The 17,595-nt window shown below is 40.9% G+C and overlaps 2 protein-coding genes across 3 annotated transcripts; one reads left to right on the forward strand and one right to left on the reverse strand.

Moving 5' to 3' along the window:
• Nucleotides 1-1,129: 1,129 nt before the first annotated feature.
• On the reverse strand, nt 1,130-10,589 carry LOC146562667 (RNA-binding protein MEX3B-like). The gene is made up of 5 exons (XM_085294647.1): nt 9,837-10,589; nt 8,678-8,916; nt 8,446-8,491; nt 5,166-5,881; nt 1,130-4,849 (listed from the first exon to the last, which is right to left on the reverse strand). Exons 1-5 carry the CDS (start codon nt 10,423-10,425, stop codon nt 4,439-4,441), a joined length of 2,001 nt encoding a protein of 666 aa, XP_085150773.1. The 5' UTR covers nt 10,426-10,589; the 3' UTR covers nt 1,130-4,438.
• A 1,689-nt stretch (nt 10,590-12,278) lies between these two features.
• On the forward strand, nt 12,279-17,579 carry tmed7 (transmembrane p24 trafficking protein 7). Of its 2 annotated transcripts, none has more exons than XM_085294650.1 (4): nt 12,279-12,387; nt 12,671-12,866; nt 14,233-14,478; nt 15,446-17,579. In XM_085294650.1, the coding sequence occupies exons 2-4, from the start codon at nt 12,708-12,710 to the stop codon at nt 15,680-15,682; spliced, it is 642 nt and encodes a 213-aa protein (XP_085150776.1). In that variant the 5' UTR covers nt 12,279-12,387; nt 12,671-12,707; the 3' UTR covers nt 15,683-17,579. The 2 variants fall into 2 exon arrangements, with proteins under 2 accessions (XP_085150776.1, XP_085150775.1); XM_085294649.1 differs by having other exon boundaries at nt 12,313-12,395.
• The last annotated feature ends 16 nt before the right edge of the window (nt 17,580-17,595 follow it).

The following is a 17,595-nucleotide window of genomic DNA, read 5'->3' on the forward strand; positions in this document are numbered from 1 at the left end:
TTCTTTTTGCTCTGTTGCACCCATTTTTTTCCATGTTCGTTTGTCACAGAAGACATTTGGACAACAAATCAAGAAAATGATTTTTAAAGGACATCCATGAGGTCAGAGGACACAGCAGACCCTGCCTTATTTACACGTGTAGTTTTCCAACTGTCACAGCTCAAAACCTCTGGGGCAACAAGCATTCTGTAAATACACACATTCTTTATAATACCAGCAGAACAACGTGCACTTCAGCTGATGTTTAATTAAAAAGAATAGAAGGCACATGTGGGTGGGCTTTTTCAAATTTACTGCCTGATGAAAACCGTTAGCAGTCGTGTACATCTTACGTTCAGTCGTGCTGCCTCTAATATCTGATTTCTTTCTGTACAAGGCTGGATATTTGAGTGGTGTGAAATAAATAAAAGAAACACAAGTACAAAAATCCCTACGGCTACTGTAAAGCATATGGAAAAAGTAATGTAGAGAAAGCCATAAAAAATGGATGTAAAAAACGCTCCAACACTGACACACACACTGTATTTCTATTTTTTTGCTTTATCTACAGAGATGATGAGCGGCAAATTATTGAATCTATAAAAAAAACAAAAACAACAACTATGTGCTGTGTTTCCAAACTGGAATTTCTAATCACAATTTCTAACTTCACCCTAGTCTGAGCAGCAGAATTCAAAGAACAAAGTCCTCGTGCTATTTAACGCTTACCCAACTCCATATCAATATTTTTTTCAAAGGCTGCACTTTGCATCGTTCTTTTTTCTGCAATCTTGATCCAATAATTCAATTTTTGCAGGTCCTGAGGGACATTAATGCTCACTAGTGAGGAGTGTGGTGCTGCTTTCGTCAGGAATACCTGTTAAAATGAAAGCTTATTTCTGCCACTGGTGGGAAAAAAAAAACAAAACAAACCCTTCTCATAAGAGTTTCAAGGTTAGCGTTCCAAAATTTCAACTTACTTAGAAGTCTGAGTTGAACTTTTGAGATAATAACTTAAAATTTCACCTGAACCTTCCCACTCAATCGCAAAAAACATCCTCCCGTATGTTGTAATTCTGATGAAATCTGAACTCCTCGTGAAAACAATCCCACGGGAAATATGAAAAGAAAAAAATGACAGCAGTCTGGCATGGCTTAAAATGAAACCGTCTTTATTAAGTAACTTTAATATCAGAAAAATAAAACTCTTAAATTCTCTTTACAGCAAATATATAATATCAGTGCTTTGGCCACAATAACTTAAAAGGCCGTTATAAAATATAGTCTGCTTTTAAACTCCTGACTCAATTTGAAAGAATTTATATGCCATAAGACTCCCCCTACATATACATAACAAAAGTAGTAAAATTAGCAAATACTTTGAACTGTTGGTACAGCTTAACAATATATGTATTTATATAGAGATAATCTAAGATACATTTTAATAGTATACCGTTCTTAATTTGGTGGTGTACAGACATGACAGGCAGCTTGGATCCTTGGCCTTTTTACAGTTGCAGTGTGATGCTTTACATTGGCGGTAAATTATGAAGACATGCTCGTGATGCACATTCCATTTTCCACTAGGTTTAAACGGCAGCTATCAATACTATTATGATCAATACTGTAAACTAATACCTAGACTACAAGCAGACAGCACTGACACTCTCCTGCGTGGAAACATGTCTGTGTTTCCAACTCTTCGTTCACCTAATCACTCAGAAAATTAAAGAAAAAAAAGAAACATTTTTTTTACAAAAATCTTATTGTAAACATTTTAAAGATATATATATTTATGTATATATGAAATGTAACAAAATAAAAATAAGTTCTGTATATTTATCAGTCATTAACAGTAACATTATATAATACATACACAAAAATGTAAATAGATTCATATCGATAAACTGAGGGCCGACAGTGTATTGCATTCCCTCAGAGAGAGAAAGACTAAAAGGAGATCGGCTCATCGTAGAGCTGAGAATACAACGGGACGGATGGATGACCCAAAGAGGGGGGCAGAAGCGGGACTTGTTTGGTTGCATTTTGTTATGAAAGCCAAGATGATGGATATTAAAAAGAAACGGAGCAAAGCTGTGTAAAAACTCCCAAAATACTGTTTACAGCTGGAATGCTAGAGGGACTGCAATCCAGTGTCCACACACCAGAGAGACAGCACTGACCTAATGTAGTGCGAGCGCAGTCCGAGCTGAACTCGTTCCAGTGCTTCCCCCTTTTAAAAGTGTCCGTGAGCTCATTCTGTCCTGTACTAGTCTAAAGACACAGATATTTAAAGCTACGATTTGAGATGAGAAGGTGAGAGGAAAGTCGATAACATGCCTGTCCCGGCCAGTCAATAGTGTGATATGATAATGGGGAAGCTCTGTGCTTAGTAGTGCACAGGACAAAAGCAACTGAGCTGGTTAAAGGTGAAGTGTGTACCGTTAAAACATCTCATTAAAGAACTGAAATGTAATAGGAATAAAAAACTAAAATAAACAGACGGATTATTTCTGTCTACAAGTTTAACCCCAAAGTTTGTTTGTTTGAAACCCGAGAAGCTTCACTTAGTGCTTCGTGCTGAGATGAATTTTGCATAGGCCTGGCAGAAGAGACGTGGGATTACAAAAGTGAAGCAACGAGCGGCCTTCATCTCAGTTTTGCATCCCATTGGAATCATTTTCCTGACTTCCAACCGAAAAGCTGTGAAGAGACAGCCACGGGGTGGAGCCGTCCAAACGAGTCGACATTCAAGTGAAAGAGAAGGATATTACTGAGATGTCTACAAAAAGAAAAGAATCAGTAGCCTGCCTGTACAGTACAGGGATTTGTTCCAGATCACAGCTGTCTTCATAGTTTCAGAAAAATCTCTTTTTTGCTCCCAGGTGTGATTTAAGTAAGAGTAAATACTTTAACAACAGGGAGGAGGAATGTTTCCAAAGGTACAAGCTGTGCATATCTGTTTTTGGCTGAAAGACAGTACTTTGTTTCCATACAAGGTCGTAACGGACATATAAATTAGAAGTAAATAAACTCAGGTGGGGGTGGGGAAATGTGACAACAGAAATGGACAAAATAAGAAAGTTTGGTGCCAAAAAATATGAACGCAACACTCGATATCAGCTTGGGAAAATAGGAAGCGAAAGAAAGCGTCCTCGTGAGACAAGATTTGTTCCAGCGAGGAGCGTCTTGGGAGACTGAACCTCGACAAATATATTAAGACTTCGGTCTGTCAGCTTGTGTTCTTTTGAGCCCGAAAATCTGGATCTGAAGATAGTGTTGTGAATTCATTACTGGCTTCCCAAAAAAAGGCCACAAGTTTGTTTAAAGATAGAGCAACGCCATGTGTCCGCTGAACCGGTTTACTTCTGTTTACACTCAGAGTGGAATTAGGCACAAGTTTACCGTAAACAGTTTGTAAGTATAAGTGGAAAGCAACGTGGCGATACTGAAGCGGTATCTCGACCCCAAAAGTAATAAAAAAAGTTACTCACTTGTCGGTGTTATTCTGGGAAAAGAATAAAGAAATGAGGCAACGAGAGATTGCCGTTGGAGTGCGACAACTTTCAAATTGTAGTTAATAAAGTCAAAACACGCCGCGGGTGTGTGTCCGTGTGTGTTACACTGTTATTATATTAGCAGTACTCAAAACCTCTCATTCAAGTCCTACTGAATGTAAACATCCTTTTTAAAGACGCGCAGGTGTGCGCCGGTAGCCTGATGATATTTGCACCAATCATCTGGGAAACATGAATTCTGAAAAGACGACCTACGCTGTATCAGATTTACTGCATTAACTTGGTTTTTTGTTTGTTTGTTTTTAAGTAACAAGAAGAACACTATTTTTCCTTAATAGTGTAGTTATACAGTCACATGTGGAACTCATGGAAACTCATTTGCCTCTACTTTTTTTTTATTTTTTTTTTTTACTTAAAATAAAGGCAAAGGGTCTTGGCCATAATTCAATGTATTTTAAAGAAGAAATAAAAACGTTTGAGATGTAGACAAAAAAGGCCAATAGAATTCAAACTCAATTTAAAACAAATAAAATTATAGGTAGGTACAAAAAAATAACAATAACTAAAGATTTTAAGGACAAAAAAGAAAATATGAATCAAAAAATATATCTATCCCAACCCCACCCTCCCCCCAATGCTACATAGAGGGTTTCGAACCCTCTCGTTGATCAATCAAGGAAGAAGACTTCACAATACCAGGCACGTGAACGGGCTCAGCACCCTAACCTCGGCCCTAAATCAACATCATTCCTTATTCACCTACTCTGCTTCACCAGCTTAAAGGAAGCCAGATGAGAATTACACTTAGACACTGACCTGGGGTCAGTTTTGTATTTCCCTCCCCTACACACACACACGTCATGAACCATAAGTGTTGGGCAGGCTGATCTCTAATCAGTTATAAAGGAAATTAAGGGGAAAAAAAGAGAAGAAGAAGAAAATCACATATTGTGAAGCTGAATGGCCTGGGTGGCTGGGGACAGACACTCAGGGCACACAGCATCTGGACCCTGGCATATCTGGGTGGCACAATTTAGACAGAAGAGGTTATGGCCGCAAGGAACTAAGGCGGCGATCGCCTGGTTATTCATACACTGGACGCACAAATCCTGTCCCCTCCCTGTTGATCCGAGCCCCAGTCGATAGGCGAGCGAGGATTCGGGAGGGGAGGAAGAGGAGGCGGTGCTTTCACTTGAGGAGGAGAAGGCTGAGCTGTAAGAGGGGAACCTGTGAGCGTCGAGAGCCCCGGCCGAGCCAAACGGTCCCCGGTGAACACGCTGGGCCTGAGGATGCTCCAGGGCATCGGTCCCAGAGAAGGTTGGCGAGAGCCGGGGTGTCCCAGGCTGGCTTGTCTGGAGACACCATAGGTGTTGAAGATTAGATAAATGGACACCATCAAAAAGTTTATGTTAAAATTGAGCTATGCAGGCAAATAAGTTAGTGAGAAACAACATATTAACTTAGCTTACCAAGTTTTATATCCACCATCATTTTTTAAGGGATTTCTAATGTTATAACAAAATCCTTATAAATGCACATCTGTGATAAATCACAGTTCTGAGCCTGCAATTTGCATATCAAACTCCCCCTGCACGCTGCTGACCATAAAAAGACTAAAATAAAACTGCACAGGAGGCCATAAAACTGCAGCTGTTAAATTTCTCTTACCTGAGACTGAAGAGCATCAAAGGCCTGGAGGGGCTGGTGGTCCACAAAGGGGCTCCAGATGTGTGGCTGTGCAGTAGGGTGTGACGAATGGGCAGTGGAAATGGTTAATGGGTCAAATCCTGAGGAGGAGCCTCCACCTCCCAGCCCAACCAGCTCCTCAGACCCCACGGGAAGAAGGCCCTCGCCAAACCAGAAACTTGCACTGCCGCCATTGCTGTTGTTGTTAGCGTTGGCATTAAACGGGCCGGTCGGGCTGACGTCTGCCAGTCGGTTGACGTTCCCGCTGCTATAAAAAGAATCGGCTGAGCTGGTGCCGCTGCCCAGGGAGCTGGAGCTGTCGTTGCGGTAGTTGGAAGACATCCTGGCGCCATTGTTGATATTGCTATTGACTCGCTGAGTACCGCTGATGTTTAGTGGCAGCAAGCCACCGCCGCCTGGTGATGATGCAACTGCCTGAAGCCATCCGGCCTCTCCCAAAACAGCCGATGTCTCGAAGCTGACATCTGTCCCGTTGAACTGAAAGTCATTGTTGTCTACACCTGGAGCCTCGATGCCCCCACAGGTTCCGGTGCGGAGGGCGATATGGGCCTCTATCTCCTCCCTCGCCCGGTCCACGTTTTCCGGCATGCCCGTAACCTCGAACACTGGCTCTTTGTCCCGGCTCGGCGTCACAATGTAGGTGTGGGTCTGCTGCTGAATGCGTTTTATGGTTGCTCCTGAAAGATATGACCAGACCAGCTCTTTCACTCAAAACATGAGAGACACGTTCAATACAAAGACTCAATCAACGTTCTGCTCACTTTGCAACATGACTGTCGGTTATAGTTTGAAGTGGATATAATATGTTCATTTTCACATTTTCAAGAGTCTGAATATGACGTGGGCGGGGCTTAGGTCCTCATAGTCAGAGCAGTGAGATTGCTGTATTGGGGATATACCCCTCCCCCCTTTGACGTCACACAGATACAAGAGTAGAAAAAAAGTGCTTGAACAAAAGTGTCACCTAACCTTAACCTCATGATCAGAAACTTTGTCCATGTTTAATATGAGCAGCCACCAATGTAAAGCAAACAAATGGCACATGGACACTTAATTTTTAGTAGCTGGTGGTACAAATCTCATAAATCAAATAATAGTCCATCAAAATCTCAGACTGCATCACTAACAGCTCTGTGTACTTGTTTGTCTTTTAACAACTGCAGCTTGACAATCTGACAAAATAGGCCAAGCTGAGTCACACAGAAACTGCAGTCACAGCTAAATACTCAAGATTTTAATCACAACGACAGTAGGGCTGGGCTATATCATACCGTTCATGATGATACCGGTGTAATTTTGGGCAACGATAGGAAAATGAAATATCACGATAGAATATGGTAAAACGCGCATGTGCAGTGCCTTTGTTTACATACACACATGGCAGAAAAAGCAGAATGAGAAGAGCGAAAGTGGATCGTTAAATGAAACGGATGAACCAGAATTGGTTTGTAAAAATGCTGCAACTTCAGTGGTGTGGAACTGGTTTAGCTTTCGTCCGTCAGATACACAACAAAGCACTATTTTTGGTAGCGCATGCTAGCGGGCCGTCGTTATTACCGTGTTGTTTGGAAAATACGGCACACTTAAAATCAATCATTTGATTTTCCTGAAAATCGACAGTGCCCCTTATAATCCCATGTGCCTTATGTATGAATTCTGGTTGTGTTTACTGACCTCGAAACGATTTTATGTGGTACACCGCACTCGAAAATCTGTCGAATGTTTTAGTACGACTTTGCTAAGCTACGAACCCGCACCGCTTGATGGATTGTCGGAGCATTACGGCTATCGTAGACAGGAGTCTCGCGGAGTGATACGTACTGCGCTTCAACATAATATTACCGTATTGTGTGTGTATAACCTCTTTTTAAGTTTCGTGGATATTATACATGGTTATACTGAGAATATGTCGGCCAATTTCCACTGGAAATGCCTTTTGGTTAAACTGTCAGCAAGGAATTTGCACTGTTAAGTTTTTATATAACTTTAATGCACATAAAAAAAACAGCTGCTTGTTTAAGTGAAAATACATTGATGGGTTTTTTTGCACAAATAAAGTTGTGGAGTTGTAAAGTATTTTGTCTAGTGTCAATTATATCGTCAGTTACATCGTTATCGCAAATTTTCAAATGTATATCGTGATAAATATTTCTGGTCATATCGCCCTGCTCTAAACGACAGTATTGTGCATTTACGGCAGTTACACTTGTTTCTTGGTTGTTGTTTTTTTTATAGATTTTTTTTTTTGGACAGGACAGGAGAGAAGCTTGGAGAAAGACAGAACTCAAAAGCGGGCCTCAGCATTAACCTTATAGCATATGCATCACCGTTGCTCAACCCAGTGAGTCAAACCAGCGCCCCACACTCAGATCTATTTAATCATTGTGTGTGTTGCTTTGAAAATGGAAACAGCACAGCTGTGCAGTAATTACAGTGCTCAACTACAGGCTGGCCTACTGACTCATCTGGCTGAAATCCACACCACCTGACCAAAACACTGAATTCAGATCCAGTGTGGAAACCTTATCAAATGTCAATACTGTGTTTTTAACCGAGAACAATATCCTAGAGTGCATTTTGATGCTTGTAAATACTCCACAGCACACCTCTCGACTCTGTGTTTGTGTGACGCAGTGTTTCATCCTAAATTTTCAACTCCAGTGACTTTTTTTGACACGTCACCACTTCCTCTACAGGTATTATCGCAAGTTTGGTTGGTTTAACAAACAAAAAAACAGCCCATGCTATTTGACACACAGCTGGTAATGTCAACAGGGCAAAGAGTTAAAGACAGTGAGCAAATCATAATCAGCCTCAGGGCTTTTTCCACACACAGGTGCTAATGTGTACAAAGACTAGCTGAGAGCGACAGGGAATCTTCTGGACTTGAGCTGATGGATATCAAGATGCAGAGGCTTTTAGAAATACAGGATATCCATTAGACAACACAGAAACAGAAAGCCGTTAGATGTGGGGCCTGATAGCAGAGCTACACAACTGAACAGTCCCATAGTGCCTATATCATCCAAAAAACACTTTTAGTCTGCATCTACTAACATGAAATTTGTTTTTCTGACTCTTTTTGTCCTAAATTGTATGTTTCACACCTTTCCTGCCATCTATGCTAAAACAACATATAATTAAGCTAAAGGGCAATTCTGATTTTTGTTTTAGAGACTTTCTTTAAAACTATGACTTTCAGCAGTTACATACATGCAAACAATACAAATTAAATACCCACCTTTAGGACCCACAACCAACCCAACAACACGATATGGTACCCGCACCTGTACAGTTAAAACGATAAAGGTTAGCTACACACACTTTAAAATACAAAACACAACAGAGAGCCTTATTTATACAATAATTTTGCCTAGATACTGACACTAATAACACAGAGTCATCCTAACGGTTGTTCTCAACCCCTGAATGACTTCTTTTTTTTTTTTTCATTTAAAGTCAAGCTTGCTGACCTGAATGGTAGTCCGTCCAGGTAAAGCCGGAGTCCCGAGGCTGGCTCCTGCAGTAAGAGGGCCGGTCCTGTTCCGAGAGGCTCTGATAAGGGAAAAGTGCTCAGCCGCAGACATGATCTCCCTTTTAGCCATGGCCACATCTTCTTTACGCCCCGTCACAACAAAGACTGGCTGTTCCCCCCTCACTGGTGTCTTAATGTAGGTGTTGGTCTTGGCTCGAAGTGCCTTGATCTTACAGCCTGTCACATGGGCAAGTTAAAAAACACATAAGGGAACCACATTAACCTTCACAAATTCAACATTGAACTCTTGAAACTCTGCATCTCCTAATAAACTAATGAACTAATAAAAGATCATGACACAAGCACTACAGCACAGGTCTCCAGTCATTAATGCCACATAAAAGTTGCATAGCTTATAAATTTAATATTCCATTCAGCAGTGGTTGAGAGTCCAGCATCATTACCAGAGCCATTTCCTGTTGTTGTCAACACCGCAGTCTGTGCACCATCCCCCAACTTACTCTCAAACATAATCACACTGCCCCACTAACCGAGTCCAGCCATCTATGTAAAGTTTAGATAAAACAAAGACCACATATAAGGGTCTAAGAACAGCGAGGGGATGTTTAGCTGAAATCATATCGGTTATGTCACGGAGCTAACTATAACCTGCAGCTGATGTGGCAAAAGAATGGTGCCCTCTCCTCCGAGACAAAGCCCAGGCTGGTTTAGCTCAGCGAAACACGGCTACGGGGAGGCTCACTGACAGCATACCCGTGATATAGGCGAGCTACTGCACCGAGGCCACAGAGTGGGTTCCGGAGACCAATAAAACTTTAGCTGTAAACTTTTTTCAGGGTGTTGGGCGAGGGTGTTATTGTTGACCCAGTTTGAAGGGGGAGGAATGCTAAGCTAGTAGCTGACTATGCCACTTTTCTTCGCGACGATTTTTTTTTTTTAAAGCTATAACTTAGTTTTATCTCGTTGCTTTTCTGTTCCACGCCTTTAATTAATTAGAAGATAAACTCGCGATTCTTCAAGTTTCTTTATTTTGTCCCTTAATTCGGTCCTGCCTAACTCTCCCCACAAAGTTTAGTCTAAACTCCGTTAGCACCTTAACGTTAGCTCCACAAGCAGTCAAAAAGAAAGCGACTCACCCTGCCTGCCAACGATCTCCGCGACGTGCTCCGAGCTCGGTACGGCCACACACTCGGTCGTGTTTACGCTCTTACGCCGGTTCAACAGTGATGTCTCGGCCTCTCCGTAATCCGGCTCCCCGAACCCGCCGGACGGTAGCATCGTCATGCTGTTAGCCGGCGGGAGAGCGCCGCCGACCGCAGGATCGTCCCGCTCGTCTCCGTTGTATAGCAACACAGTCTCGATGTGCTCCATCCCGGAGCTAGCTGGCCCAGAAAGGAGGTGTTGGTTGCGGTGGTGGGCCTGCGTTAGCAACGAGGAATCGGTTGCAACTAATGGCTCGTCCTCAGCCGCTGCCGTTTTGTTAATTTCGTCTCCCGAGGGCGGACGAGGCAGTGGCAAGGGCTTCAAGTCGAGGACCGTACCGAGGAGGCTGAAATGGGAGAGCGGGAGGTGGTGAAAGGGGAGGCTCTCGTCAGCTAGTTCGGGCGTCTGGCTATGAGCGCCGTGCTGCTCGTCAAGGCCCATACCGGCGAAAGCGTGCAGGAGCGGCGGTGGGACCTCGGACTCTCCCTCATCGGCCTCCAGCAAAGACGTACTACTCGGCATGATGCAAGCCTTTTATTGATATTGCCGGTAATCGTTATGAATAATGAATGAAATTTGTTTGATTACAAAAAATAAAAATAAAAAAGCGACCAGCGCCTGTTCGTTGAAATGTGTGGCTTTGTTTTGTCTTTACGGCGCTCCTCTTCTCTTCTTTATTGAGGCGCATTTACAGCTGGCTTTCGATTATTTGGCGCACTACTGCCCCAAGTGGTATGGAGTGAGCGTCGACCCAATCATTTCAACGTTCAGAAAAGGCGGCGGGGGGGCGTGAAAGTGAAAGACGCAAAGCTGTTCCACAGTTGAATATTTTAATGATGTTCCAGTGTGTCTGATGAAAAAGTCATTCCTTTCTCCACACCTACTTTCTACCACTTTCGTTTAATTAAACTCTAGTCTTTCCTCTTAACCTTTGACTGTTTTTGATACCTTTCATTCGACACCTGCTTCATAATGCATTTGCTTTATTTCCTGCTTAACCATAATCCAACCATAAAATCCATCTAACTGATTTCTGTGGCATGTTTTGCTTTCACTGCATACACACTGCATGTTCATGTGAAGCTTGTTTTCAGGGTGAGATGCAATTTCACAACTATCAGGAAGATGCACTCAACGTACATTATGAGGGGCGTTGTGTCATGGGAATATTAAAATGATACAACATCTGTGGGTCTTGGCATGGTCTACACCCCAAAAGTATTAAATGAGTACATGAATATTAGATGTGAGAGAAAGACATTGTGGTGTTTTCAGTGTGCGTTTTGTTGGCATAAAGATTGAGAGATAAATATAAATGCTTATAGGGATGGGATGTAAATGTATAATGAAGGCATGGAGAGTTTTTATTTGCAAGGCAAGAGGATCGATGTAAGTCTGGCTCCTTGCCATCTATAACATCTCTAAGTGGAAAAGTGCAAGGGTTTGAAGACAGCTGTCCTGAACATTTAAAAGGTAAGCCTGCTATGAATAGAATGATATAGTTTTGTTTTTGTTTTTCATTCTTACAATTCACAACAGAAATGCTAATATGTACTCAAGAGCAATATTTCTTTTTCATGATTTTAGGGGTTACTTTGCAATGTTCAACTCCAGCAAAAATGTTTTAAAAACAATTTTTTCTATATATTTGTTTTAAACACACAGGGAAAATAGATCATTATCTGGCACGATAACCTTTAAAATCAAGTCTACTACATATTGTGAATGAAAACTATCCACTAATATTTAAGTCAGTCATTCATTTTACACCATACAGAAAGGACCCAAAGTAGAGCTCAAAGTAGTTTGGAAAAGTGGTCTAAACCCATAATGCAACTGAGAAAATGAGCCAAAATGTTTTTCTAGTAATAAATGAAATCAAAATTTTCCTTTCAACAACCAAATATACTTCTTCACACATTCATCCACATACAGGTAAATTTTAAAGATTATTTCACCCCCTTACTCCTTATATATTGTGTCATTATATAAAAATAAATGAATATAAAACTTAAGGCACAGTGTAATAACAAAAAAGACAAAAGGAAATAAACAAACAAGACAAATCAAACAAACAAAAAAACATGTTTTGTTGCCAGAGTGTGACGCTGTCATGGGGGTTAAATATCCCAAATTGTTACGAAACATTTAATGTGTCTAATGAAATTTGGTTATAAGTAACATAAATGTAACCACCATGCTATACCGATAGGGCTTAAGCAGCATTTCTACTCCATTCAAACTGCCTTCACTTTCATTTTAACCGCCGGCCACGTTGGAGCCCTGGATTCAGGTACTAAAAGGGAAGCTACGCTTTGCTCACACTTACGTGGTTGTGGCCCACGTGATGTTACAATGGCTCCTCCTTTTATGTTTTTCCACCAGTGAGAGCAAGCAAAGGCGGGCTTTTACGGATGACGGCCAATGAGATGTGTCGTTAGTAATACGCGTCTTAGCATTAGTTGCATCCGGGTGAGGACTGGGGTGAGTAGGTAATTCTAAGTAAAACATAATCTAAAATCGTAAATATTTGGATTTATTTTAACGCCTGTTACTACTTATATCCTAATAAAACAACAACACAGCAACCATTGAAACATATTACAAATCCCGAGCTTCTTTCTTTCTCTAAAATATAAAGACCAGCTAGCTCGCTAGTTAGCTTTAAGCTAGCAGCTAGCCGCTTATATCAGTGTCCGGGTTTTCCTTGTCGGTATTTTCGCCACCTTCGGTGACGGTTTTCGTTTTAAATCTGTTGTTTTTACAGTTTTTTTCTTAGAAGCTGTCGGCTCTCAGTCTTCAGGATGCACGGATCGCTTCGGGTGTTGCTTCAGGTGCTCTGGGCCCAGCTGCTTTGTGGGTGGGTGCTCGGCTCCGAGCTAACTTTTGAGCTGCCAGACAACGCTAAACAGTGTTTCTACGAAGACATCATCATGGGCACCAAATGCACCCTGGAGTTCCAGGTGCGTGTCTGTTCTTTCGATCCCTCCCATCCATGCGAATCATCCTTGTCGTTTTCCCCCCCAAATTAAATCGAGTATAGATTGTCCCCTTGAAATCTGTATCAGGCGTCAAAGATGAAAACCCAGGGACATGAACAGCTTCATGTGCATGTCTGATAAACATTAGAAATGTAAACCAACTCAGTTACTGTACTTCTACCTGAAAGATCTTCAGGTAAATATTTAAATTTAATAAGAGGTGTCCAGGTAGCAGCAGGCCTAGTTATAAGTAATAAATACTATTAAATGATCTTGTTCATTATCTGTGACATGTGCCTTAAACATTTCACTAGAACTACACACACACACACACATGCAGGGTGTATAACAAACACAAGAAGTGGCTGATATTGAAAGATTCTACCAATGGCTGGTTAAAGCTTGACAGGGTAGACGGCACAGAAACACTACTCATGGTAGCAAAAGATCCTTAGAGGTCGAGGTCTATCATACAGGCTGTGCAAAGATACCCCAGAGATAATCCAGCACATAACAGCAGAGTGCAAGATGCTAGCAGGTAGGGCATACATTGAACACCATAACCAAGTGTGTGGCATCGTATACAGGAACATCTTTGACGAGTATGGTCTGGAAATCCGGAGGTCAAAATGGGATACACCCCAAAGGTGATTGAGAGTAACCCAAGCTAACATCCATTTAGACCTCCAGATGCAGACAAACAAACTGGTGATGGTTAACCAATCAAATATAATGTCCACATGGTGGACCATCAGAGGAAGAAGGCCACGGTGATGGATGTAGCTATACCAAGTGAATCAAGAAGAAGGAATACAAGAAGCTTGAGAAATACCAAGGGCTGACGAGCCCACAGGTCGAGTGGGGAATTATTGTACAAGTATACATTAGGATCATAGTGTTGTGTTATTTTTAAAGTGCAATAATCACATACTGGTGCCTCAAGTGTATTTGCCAAAAAAGAGAAAAAGTGCAATAAATGAAGATTAATCTGGGTGATTGTTTTTATTTTTAATTGTGTGCATAATTAGCCTGTAATAACAATCTGATGATATATAACTTTTCACTGTCCACTTTCTGCTGTAACAAAACAAATTTCCCACGTGTGGGACTAATAAAGGTTGTCTTATCTTATGTTGGGGCAGTTGTTTTAAACTCTGTTTCTACACTGTGTTCAGATTAATTTGCACTGACACTGAAAACATGTGTAGGACTCAGACATGAAATTGATAAAGAATCTGACCTGTAAGCAAAAACGCTATCCATATATATTTTTAAAAACACTTTGTCAGTATCCATCCTACCCCTCCTTGGCTTTGTTACTCATTCCTTCTGTGCTTTCGATTCCCAGGTGGTGACCGGTGGTCATTACGATGTGGACTGCCGCTTGGAGGACCCAGATGGCACAACACTCTATAAGGAGATGAAGAAGCAATATGACAGCTTTACCTTCACAGCAGCCAAGAACGGCACCTACAAATTCTGCTTCAGCAATGAGTTCTCCACCTTCACCCATAAGACAGTTTACTTTGACTTCCAGGTTGGCGATGACCCTCCACTTTTCCCCAACGAGAACAGAGTCACTGCTCTTACTCAGGTAAACTGTGAGGATGCACACATAAACCTGTTAACTGCCTGTTTCTCTCACTGATGTTTCCTTCATTGTATTTGTTAGGGCGAAATAACCTAAACGGTTACCCTGTCTTCATCCTGGTTGCACAAATGAACCAACACAGTTTCTTTAAATTAAAAGCAAATAAATCCTGGTGATAAATAACCCCCAAAAAGCAGAGCAGCCACCTTGCAGAGTTTGTTTATTTTATTCAGATAGAAAGGGTCACCAGACAAGCTTTATCTGTAAATGAAATCTCAGTACTGTGGCTACTCTCACAAGATAATATCAACTAAAAGAAGGCTGAAATTTGGTGATGTAGCAAGACGGTGATCCTAACCAGTGATCTACCAAAGAACGATTTTAAACAAACAAAAAAAAGACATTTGGAGAGACCCAGACAAACCCAGAAAATGACCGTTTGAACTTTGTGCAATTACTTCAGGGAAGCTGATTACATCCTAAAAATATGGCTGAGCTGGAGTCATTCTTTTTAGAATAATGGGGGGAAAATTCCTGCTAAATGTTGCAGATGTTAGTCCCCTCCTTCTGGAAATGTCTGACCTTATCACCTTTTTGTGTTTCATTAGATTAAGTAAATGATGGTTGTCATTTATCAGGCACAAAACTAAAGGCAGAAAAAGACAGCAAGATGTGGGATGTTCAAATACTGAAATATATGTCTGTTCAGACAGACTAGAAAAAGCACAAAATATCATCTGCCTACTGTAATATTAGCTAAGGAAATATAATTAAAAAGCACTGCCAAAACCACTGTTGCCAAAAGAATACCAATGATATAAATACAAGAACCACCCCTCCCTTAAGTGACAGACTCATATTTGTCAGCCCTGCAGATTTAATGTTCCTGGTGGATGAATTTAGTAAATATTTTCAGCCATCTTCCAAAAATCTAAAATCAGTTTTGTTTTCCAATCTTCACCATTTACAGATGGAGTCAGCCTGCGTGTCCATCCATGAGGCTCTGAAGTCGGTGATCGACTATCAGACACACTTTCGCCTCCGTGAGGCCCAGGGACGCAGTCGCGCCGAGGACCTCAATACCCGCGTCGCTTTCTGGTCCATCGGAGAAGCCATTATCCTTCTGGTGGTCAGCATCAGCCAGGTGGTCTTGCTGCGAAGCTTCTTCTCTGACAAGAAGACCACGACAACGCGTGTGGGCTCATAACAGCCTCTGAGATCTGACTCATCACTTCCTTTGTCTGTTCTTGAGCTTGTGTGCATGGAGTGCATAGGAACAGCCGCGCTGATCTGTAATTGAATCATATCAAGCGGCCAGGTCCTACAATCTGATGCGGCCTCTTAAATCAGTACAGCTGTTCTTACAACTTTATGCAAATTAGTCTTGAGGAGAAAAAATAGTTGTGGGTTAAAAGTGTTTTTGAGGATTAAAAAAAAAACAGGAGGAAGACTTGATTGTGTTGCTTGTAACTATCTGTATTTGAAGCAGTTCAAGCACCGGCCATATAGCTAAAGAAAAACTTTAAGTCATTTGAATATTTGAAATGATTTCTAAATGTGTTCTTATTTTAAATGTGTCCTTTTCTAACCCCTGTCTTCATGATCTGTTCCAATTTTCATCCCAAACTGCTCTGAAATAAGCACCCAAGTGGATACTGGGACTAAATGTAGTCATATTATAAGGATACTGCAGATATTTGTCTTTATCTGCACTAGCTCTCAAAAGCCACACTCTCAGTGCGAAGGTTGGATTTGTTTATGAAAAATCTGTTGCATTTTTTTCCTGTGTTACTAAAACTCACTTTATTAAGTGAGAAATGGTAGATGTTGTGTTTTTTGTTTTGATCGGCTTTGCCATTTTAGATAGTAGTTAGAAAGGAGTTTGCTGTGCTCTGCAGAGAGTAAGCAGTCCTTTAATCCAATATTAGTTTGACACCCTTTGTTCATAAGGTGGTTGTTGGGTTGAAGGATTGAATTAAAGTGCAGAAGGTATACCACGAGTGACTGCAAACCTAATTCCTTAAAGAAAATCTCTATAAATTAAAAGTACGTTTTTGCTTTGTTTCCATTTGCTCTCTTTTACATTGGGGGAAATATTGATCGGTTTAAGTGTGCAACATAAATTCTAACATATGGGATGTAGGTTTTTTTTGTTGTTGTTGTTTTTTATTATTACATCTGTGTGACTCTGTGGCAGACAAAAAAGAAATGACTCATTCTTGTATTTAAAACCGCATCGTTTTGTCTGTTAAGTGGCAATCCCAGCTGTTAGAGGTGCACCAGTTCCTTAAGTCACTGTCTTTCTTTGAGCCAACGCTGTCCATTTGGTTTTGTACAACAATATTGTAACATTTGTGTGGTCGGAAGAATTGTTGCTTGAATAGAAGATAATTCAAGTGAATACGAGTTATAATTTGATGTTTCAAAACTCTCATCTCACCCTTTTTTGACATTTATTTAGCAGTGCAGAAAGAAATCTTAAACATGCATGTTTATTTTTAGGGGTTTCACTACAAATTTCAGTGAGCAGTTTTTTTGTACTAGTGTAGGTCACATGCAATGGTTTATGGGCTTAGTTCACCTGGGTGGTTTGACTTTCAGGCAGGAATCACGTGGATCTTTATTTGTGGTTTACAAACATCTTACTGTAAATGTATCTCTTTCACATAGACATTGGCTAAAGCACAAGTATAAAGAAGCTGTTTTAACCTACATAATTTTACTATACACAGCTATATGAAAAGAGATGAGAACAGATCGAAAGCTAAAAGATTGTGGTTATATGTTAAACCTTTTCAGTCAGGGATGGGAAAAGAAAAAAAAATTCAGTGTACAAATATTATCCCACTGAAAGAAGCCAAAAAAGCTTGTTTCATTTTATTGTCCAGGTTTATAGAAGTGTCCTACTTGGGATAGAAGTGATTAAAAACAACAAAAACTTCAAGAACAATCAATTTGATCTGTTATTCTCTCTCCAGAGGTCGCCATGTTTTATGTGGTGCAATTTTGGCATTTCCATTTGCACAGGTTTAGCTCCGAGGCATTGTGGGAAGTTGTTAAGTTATTGTGGGATGGATGAATAAACTTTTTGTTTAAATGTTAAATTATGCACTTATTTAG

Source organism: Mchenga conophoros, linkage group LG12 (genome assembly GCF_057382185.1).
Source record: "Mchenga conophoros isolate Kocher_MC1m ecotype Shallow Benthic linkage group LG12, M_conophoros_male_GT1.1, whole genome shotgun sequence".
Taxonomy (NCBI): Eukaryota; Metazoa; Chordata; class Actinopteri; order Cichliformes; family Cichlidae; genus Mchenga; species Mchenga conophoros.